Here is an 8,394-nt window from a genome sequence, read left to right on the forward strand (position 1 = left end):
AGGGTTCAGTATCTCAGTCAATAGTCCAGCCACTTCCACAGTTGCAAGTGGGGGGGACCCCATCCACCCACTACTCTGGGACCCATCCAAGGAACCCTGTAGATAGCAGACTCCTGCTGCCTTTTCTTAATTTCTCCACCAATATTGCTTCAATTCCCTGGGCCACTACCCCAGGGTCCCAGCACTTCTTTGCCCCTTCTTAGGGCCTCCAGCCAACCAGGAGCTCCCTCATGCTCCCCCAGTCCCAGACAGCAATGGCTCTGTCTAAGCTACTAACTTCCTGCAGCCCACTGGGAATACTGTCCTCTCTCCTTGGGCTTGCTGCAGTAACTGCCTCTGCTTTGCCCTGCAGTTCCCTTTTATGTGAGTCCACTGGGCCCTGATTGGCTGCTCAGTGCAGCCTCCATAGGCTGCCTTTAACCCCTTCCTTTCTGGTGTGGGATGAACAGCCCATCACTAGCTCTAAGATGGAATGACTTGAATCATAGAATTGTAGGACTGGAAGGAAGCTCAAGAAGCCATCTAGTCCAGTCCCCTGCACTCATGGCAGGACTAAGTATTATCTAGACCACCCCTGACAGGTGTTTGTCTAACCTGCTCTTAAAAATCTCCAATGATGGTGCTTCCACACCTTCCCTGGACAATTTATTCCAGTGCTTAATTACCTTGACAGTTGGGAATTTTTTCCTAATGTCCAACCTAAGACACCCTTGCTGCAATTTAAGACCATTGCTTCTTCTATCCTCAGAGATTAAGGAGAACAATTTTCCCCCTCCTCCTTGTAACAATCTTGTATATACTTGAAAACTGTTATGTCTCCCTTCAGTCTTCTCTTCTCTAGACATATGAGGAAAGATGGAAAAAAATGGGTTTGTTTAGTCATGTTTTCAATACCTTTAATCATTTTTGTTGCTCTTGTCTGGACTGTCTCCAATTTGTCCACATCTTTCCTGAAAGATGGTGGTGCCCAGAACTGAACATAATACTCCAGTTAAGACCTAATCAGTGCGGAGTAGAGTGGAAAAATTACTCCTTATGTCTTGCTTATAACACTCCTGCTAATACATCCCAGAATTATGTTTGCTTTTTTTTTTTTTTGCAATAGTGTTACACTATTGGCTCATATTTAGCTTGTAATTCATTATGACCCCCGATTCCCTTTCTGCAGTACTCCTTCCTAGGCAGTCATTTCCCATTTTATATGTGTGCAACTTATTGTTTCTTCCTAAATAGAGTATTTTCTGTTTGTCCTTATTGAATTTCAACCTATTTGCTCCAGTTTGTCCAGATAATTTTGAATTTTAGTCCTATCCTCCAAAGCACTTGCAACGCCTCCCAGCTTGGTATCATCTGCAAACTTTATAAGTGTACTCTCTATGTCATTATCTAAATCATTGATGAAGATATTGAACAGAACTGGACCCAGAACTGATCCCTGTGGGACCCCACTCAATATGCCCTTCCAACTTGACTGTGAACCACTAATAACTACTCTCTGGGCATGGTTTTCCAGCCAGTTATGCACCCACCTTTATACTAGCTCTACTTAGGTTAGGTTGTATTTTCCTAGTTTGTTTATGAGAAGGGCATTCAAAACCATATCAAAAGACCTATAAAGTCAAGATATATCACATTTACAGCTTCCCCCCATCCACAAGTCTTGTTACCCTGTCAAAGAAAGTTACTAGGTTGATTTGACACAATTTGTTCTTGAAAAATCCATGCTGACTGTTACTTATCTCCCTATTACCTTCTAGGTGTTTGCAAATTGATTGCTTAATTATTTGCTGCATTATCTTTCTGGGTACTGAAGTTAAGTTGACTGGACTGTAATTCCCTGGGTTGTCCTTATTTCCCATTTTATAGATTGGCACTATATTTGCTGTTTTTCAGTGAGCTGAAATCTCTCCTGTCTTCCATGACTTTTCGAAGATAATCACCAATAGCTCAGATGTCTCCTCAGTCAGCTCGTTGAGTAATCTAGCACGTATTTGATCAGGCCCTGGTGACCTGAAGACATCTAACTTGTCTAAGTAATTTTTAACTTGCTCTTTCCCTATTTTAGCCTCTGATCCGACCTCATTTTCAGTGGCATTCACTATGTTAGACGTCCAGTTGTTACTAACCCTTTTGGTAAAAACTGAAACAAAACAGTCACTTAGCACATCTGCCATTTCCACATTTTCTGTTATTGTTTCTCCCCCCCGCCCCCGGCACTGCATTGAGTAATGGACCTGCCCTGTCCTTGGTCTTCCTCCTGCTTCTAATGTGTTTGTTGAATGTTTTCTTGTTACTAAGGGTATGTCTACACTACGGAATAAGGTCGAATTTATAGAAGTCGGTTTTTTAGAAATCGGTTTTATAAATTCGAGTGTGTGTGTCCCCACAGAAAATGCTCTAAGTGCATTAAGTGCATTAACTCGGCGGAGCGCTTCCACAGTACCGAGGCAAGCGTCGACTTCCGGAGCGTTGCACTGTGGGTAGCTATCCCACAGTTCCCGCAGTCTCCGCTGCCCATTGGAATTCTGGGTTGAGATCCCAATGCCTGATGGGGCTAAAACATTGTCGCGGGTGGTTCTGGGTACATATCGTCAGCCTCCCGTTCCCTCCCTCCCCCCGTGAAAGCAAGGGCAGACAATCATTTCGCGCCTTTTTTCCTGAGTTACCTGTGCAGACGCCATACCACAGCAAGCATGGAGCCCGCTCAGGTAACCGTCACCCTATGTCTCCTGGGTGCTGGCAGACGCGGTACGGCTTTGCTGCACAGTAGCAGTAACCCCTTGCCTTCTGGCAGCAGACGGTGCAATACGACTGGTAGTCGTCCTCATCGTGTCCGAGGTGCTCCTGGCCGCGTCGGCTGGGAGCGCCTGGGCAGACATGGGCGCAGGGACTACATTTGGAGTGACTTGACCAGGTCATTCTCTTTAGTCCTGCAGTCAGTCCTATTGAACCGTCTTATGGTGAGCAGGCAGGCGATACGGACTGCTAGCAGTCGTACTGTACCATCTTCTGCCAGGCAGGCAAGAGATGAGGATTGCTAGCAGTCGTATTGCACCATCTTCTGCCAGGCAGGCAAGAGATGGGGATGGCTAGCAGGCGTACTGTACCATCTTCTGCCGAGCAGCCATGAGATGTGGATGGCATGCAGTCCTTCTGCACCGTCTGCTGCCAGCCAAAGATGTAAAAGATAGATGGAGTGGGTCAAAACAAGAAATAGACCAGATTTGTTTTGTACTCATTTGCCTCCTCCCCTGTCTAGGGGACTCATTCCTCTAGGTCACACTGCAGTCACTCACAGAGAAGGTGCAGCGAGGTAAATCTAGCCATGTATCAATCAGAGGCCAGGCTAACCTCCTTGTTCCAATAACAACGATAACTTAGGTGCACCATTTCTTATTGGAACCCTCCGTGCAGTCCTGCCTGAAATACTCCTTGATGTACAGGCACCCCCTTTGTTGATTTTAGCTCCCTGAAGCCAACCCTGTAAGCCGTGTCGTCAGTCGCCCCTCCCTCCGTCAGAGCAACGGCAGACAATCGTTCCGCGCCTTTTTTCTGTGCGGACGCCATACCACGGCAAGCATGGAGCCCGCTCAGCTCACTTTGGCAATTAGGAGCACATTAACCACCACACTCATTATTCAGCAGTATATGCAGCACCAGAACATGGCAACGCGATACCGGGCGAGGAGGCGACGTCAGCGCGGTCCCGTGAGTGATCAGGACATGGACACAGATTTCTCTGAAAGCATGGGCCCTGACAATGCATGCATCATGGTGCTAATGGGGCAGGTTCATGCTGTGGAACGCCGATTCTGGGCTCGGGAAACAAGCACAGACTGGTGGGACCGCATAGTGTTGCAGGTCTGGGACGATTCCCAGTGGCTACGAAACTTTCGCATGCGTAAGGGCACTTTCATGGAACTTTGTGACTTGCTTTCCCCTGTCCTGAAGCGCATGAATACCAAGATGAGAGCAGCCCTCACAGTTGAGAAGCGAGTGGCGATAGCCCTGTGGAAGCTTGCAACGCCAGACAGCTACCGGTCAGTTGGGAATCAATTTGGAGTGGGCAAATCTACTGTGGGGGCTGCTGTGATGCAAGTAGCCCACGCAATCAAAGATCTGCTGATATCAAGGGTAGTGACCCTGGGAAATGTGCAGGTCATAGTGGATGGCTTTGCTGCAATGGGATTCCCTAACTGTGGTGGGGCTATAGATGGAACCCATATCCCTATCTTGGCACCGGAGCACCAAGCCGCCGAGTACATAAACCGCAAGGGGTACTTTTCGATAGTGCTGCAAGCTCTGGTGGATCACAAGGGACGTTTCACCAACATCAACGTGGGATGGCCGGGAAAGGTGCATGATGCTCGCATCTTCAGGAACTCTGGTCTGTTTCAAAAGCTGCAGGAAGGGACTTTATTCCCAGACCAGAAAATAACTGTTGGGGATGTTGAAATGCCTATATGTATCCTTGGGGACCCAGCCTACCCCTTAATGCCATGGCTCATGAAGCCGTACACAGGCAGCCTGGACAGTGGTCAGGAGCTGTTCAACTACAGGCTGAGCAAGTGCAGAATGGTGGTAGAATGTGCATTTGGACGTTTAAAGGCGCGCTGGCGCAGTTTATTGACTCGCTTAGACCTCAGCGAAACCAATATTCCCACTGTTATTACTGCTTGCTGTGTGCTCCACAATATCTGTGAGAGTAAGGGGGAGACGTTTATGGCGGGGTGGGAGGTTGAGGCAAATCGCCTGGCTGCTGGTTACGCGCAGCCAGACACCAGGGCGGTTAGAAGAGCACAGGAGGGCGCGGTACGCATCAGAGAAGCTTTGAAAAACAGTTTCATGACTGGCCAGGCTACAGTGTGAAAGTTCTGTTTGTTTCTCCTTGATGAACCCCCCCGCCCCTTGGTTCACTCTACTTCCCTGTAAGCTAACCACCCTCCCCTCCTCCCTTTAATCATTGCTTGCAGAGCCAATAAAGTCATTGCTGCTTCACAGTCATGCATTCATTATTCATTCATCACACAAATAGGGGGATGACTACCAAGGTATCCCAGGAGGGGTGGTGGAGGAGGGAAGGAAAATGCCACACAGCACTTTAAGCACAGCACTTTAAAAGTTTACAACTTTAAAATTTATTGAATGACAGCCTTCTTTTTTTTGGGCAATCCTCTGTGGGGGAGTGGCTGGTTGGCCGGAGGCCTCCCCACCGTGTTCTTGGGCGTCTGGGTGTGGAGGCTATGGAACTTGGGGAGGAGGGCGGTTGGTTACAGAGGGGCTGCAGTGGCAGTCTGTGCTCCAGCTGCCTTTGCTGCAGCTCAACCATACACTGGAGCATACTGGTTTGGTCCTGCAGCAGCCTCAGCATTGAATCCTGCCTGCTCTCATCACGCTGCCGCCACCTTTGAGCTTCAGCCCTGTCTTCAGCCCGCCACTTACTCTCTTCAGCCCGCCACTTACTCTCTTCAGCCCTCCACCTCTCCTCCCGGTCATTTTGTGCTTTCCTGCACTCTGACATTATTTGCCTCCACGCATTCGTCTGTGCTCTGTCAGTGTGGGAGGACAGCATGAGCTCGGAGAACATTTCATCGCGAGTGCGTTTTTTTTTCTTTCTAAGCTTCACTAGCCTCTGGGAAGGAGAAGATCCTGTGATCATTGAAACACATGCAGCTGGTGGAGAAAAAAAAAGGGACAGCGGTATTTAAAAAGACACATTTTATAAAACAGTGGCTACACTCTTTCAGGGTAAACCTTGAAAGTTAACATTACATACATAGCACATGTGCTTTCGTTACAAGGTCGCATTTTGCCTCCTCCCACCGCGTGAACGGATTTTGGTTGAATGCCAGCAAACATACACTGCAATGCTTTGTTCTACAGTGATTCCCCAGTACGTGTTGCTGGCCTGGAGTGGTAAAGTGTCCTACCATGAAGGACGAAATAAGGCTGCCCTCCCCAGAAACCTTTTGCAAAGGCAGAACCGCAAATGCCAGGGCAAAGTAATCCTTTCACATGCTTGCTTTTAAACCATGTATAGCATTTTAAAAGGTACACTCACCAGAGGTCCCTTCTCCGCCTGCTGAGTCCAGGAGGCAGCCTTGGGTGGGTTCGGGGGGTACTGGCTCCAGGTCTAGGGTGAGAAACAGTTCCTGGCTGTCGGGAAAACCGGTTTCTCCGCTTGCTTGCTGTGAGCTATCTACAACCTCCTCATCATCATCTTCTTCGTCCCCAAAACCTACTTCTGTATTGCCTCCATCTCCATTGAAGGAGTCAAACAACACGGCTGGGGTAGTGGTGGCTGAACCCCCTAAAATGGCATGCAGCTCATCATAGAAGCGGCATGTTTGGGGCTCTGACCCAGAGCGGCCGTTCGCCTCTCTGGTTTTCTGGTAGGCTTGCCTCAGCTCCTTCAGTTTCACGCGGCACTGCTTCGGGTCCCTGTTATGGCCTCTGTCCTTCATGCCCTGGGAGATTTTCAGAAAGGTTTTGGCATTTCGAAAACTGGAACGGAGTTCTGATAGCACGGATTCCTCTCCCCAAACAGCGATCAGATCCCGTACCTCCCGTTCAGTCCATGCTGGAGCTCTTTTGCGATTCTGGGACTCCATCATGGTCACCTCTGCTGATGAGCTCTGCATGGTCACCTGCAGCTTGCCACGCTGGCCAAACAGGAAATGAGATTCAAAAGTTCGCGGTTCTTTTCCTGTCTACCTGGCCAGTGCATCTGAGTTGAGAGCGCTGTCCAGAGCGGTCAGAATGGAGCACTCTGGGATAGCTCCCGGAGGCCAATACCATCGAATTGTGTCCACAGTACCCCAAATTCGAGCCGGCAACGTCGATTTAAGCGCTAATCCACTTGTCAGGGGTGGAGTAAGGAAATCGATTTTAAGAGCCCTTTAAGTCGAAATAAAGGGCTTCATTGTGTGGACGGGTGCAGGTTTAAATCGATTTAACGCTGCTAAATTCGATCTAAAGTCCTAGTGTAGACCAGGGCTATGACACATTTCAGAGTAGCAGCCGTGTTAGTCTGTATTCGCAAAAAGAAAAGGAGTACTAGTGGCACCTTAGAGACTAACCAATTTATTTGAGCATAAGCTTTCCGATGAAGTTTGAGCTTATGCTCAAATAAATTGGTTAGTCTCTAAGGTGCCACTAGTACTCTTTTTCTTGTTACTAGTCTCTAGCTAGTTTAATCTCATTTTGTGCCTTAGCCTTTCTGATTCTGTCTCTACATACATATGTTAGTTGTTTTTATTCATCCTTTGTAATTTGACCTCGTTTCCACTTTTTGTAGGACTCTTGTTTGAGTTTCACATCATTGAAGATCTCCTGGTTAAGCCAGGGTGGTCTCTTGCCATATTTCCTATCTTTCCTACACCGTGGGAAAGTTTGCTCATGTCCCTTAATAATGTCTCTTTGAAAAACATTCTCTTGAACTGTTTTCTCCCTTAGACTTGCTTCCCATGGGATCTTACCTACCAACTCCCTGAGTTTGCTAAAGTCTGCCTTCTTGAAATCCGTTCTCTTTATTGTGCTGTTTTCCCTCCCACCAGTCCTTAGAATCATGAACTTTACTATTTCATGATCACTTTCACCTAAGCCACCTTCCACTTTCAAATTCTCAACCAGTTCCTTCCCATCTGTCAAAATCAAAGCTAGAATATCCTCTCCCCTAGTAGCTTTCTCCACCTTTTTAAAACAAAATAATTGTCTCCAATACATTCCAAGAACTTGTTGGATAATCTGTGCTCTGCTGTATCATTTTCCCAACAGATGTCTGGTAGTTGAAGTCCCCCATCACCACCAAGTCCTGTGCTTTGGATGATTTTGTTAGTTGTTTAAAGCATAAAATAATGCATTGCTAAAGAATAGGAAGAGAGAAATAAAAAGCAATGGAAGTAAAGTGTATGGTGACCATATTTTCCTTCTCTAAGTAAAACAGCATTTTATATATACGGTTTTGCCTGTAGTCTGGAGAAGGCCTTTGAGCCTGATCCAACACCAGTTGAATTCAGTGGGAGCTGGCTCAGACCTCTTGTGAACATGTCTGAACAACTTTTCCCCCAGTTCAGTGGTTGGGAATCCTCCAGGATATCTTTTCTTCTTCTTTTTTCCCCCAATGTGCTCACATAGAAGATCACATTTACTTTACTGAGTGGCAGCTGCTGTACTGAGACAGGCCGCTTTCTTGGGCAAATATCCCCACTCACATGCCTTACAGGAAATGGAAGAGCTGGGGAATAAACAGAAGAAAGGAGCTTAGATTAAAGTTGAATTTTCACATGTTCAATAGAGGGAAAAATAATTAGAATAGTTACTGCGCATCCCTGTGCACATTTCATTAAAGAAATTCTGTTTTTTAAAAAGTACTTGGGAATATGACACATTTTA

General features: G+C 47.1%; 1 protein-coding gene across 2 annotated transcripts; it reads right to left on the minus strand.

The window, feature by feature from the left end:
* Positions 1-5,068: 5,068 nt before the first annotated feature.
* On the minus strand, positions 5,069-6,934 carry LOC142071786 (uncharacterized). Of its 2 annotated transcripts, XM_075127346.1 has the most exons (3): positions 6,564-6,934; positions 6,062-6,467; positions 5,069-5,673 (listed from the first exon to the last, which is right to left on the minus strand). In XM_075127346.1, exons 1-3 carry the CDS (start codon positions 6,639-6,641, stop codon positions 5,132-5,134), a joined length of 1,026 nt encoding a protein of 341 aa, XP_074983447.1. In that variant the 5' UTR covers positions 6,642-6,934; the 3' UTR covers positions 5,069-5,131. The 2 variants fall into 2 exon arrangements, with proteins under 2 accessions (XP_074983447.1, XP_074983446.1); XM_075127345.1 differs by having other exon boundaries at positions 6,062-6,934.
* Positions 6,935-8,394: the final 1,460 nt, after the last annotated feature.

Source organism: Caretta caretta, chromosome 4, assembly GCF_965140235.1.
Source record: "Caretta caretta isolate rCarCar2 chromosome 4, rCarCar1.hap1, whole genome shotgun sequence".
Classification (NCBI taxonomy): domain Eukaryota; kingdom Metazoa; phylum Chordata; order Testudines; family Cheloniidae; genus Caretta; species Caretta caretta.

Excerpts from the sequence above, each read along its gene's own strand:
- LOC142071786 (XM_075127345.1), bottom strand. The coding sequence starts at position 6,641 with ATGCAGAGCTCATCAGCAGAGGTGACCATGATGGAGTCCCAGAATCGC. Across the intron at positions 5,674-6,061 it reads AGGCGGAGAAGGGACCTCTG|CTGCATGTGTTTCAATGATC; the intron begins GTGAGTGTACCT and ends TTTCTCCACCAG.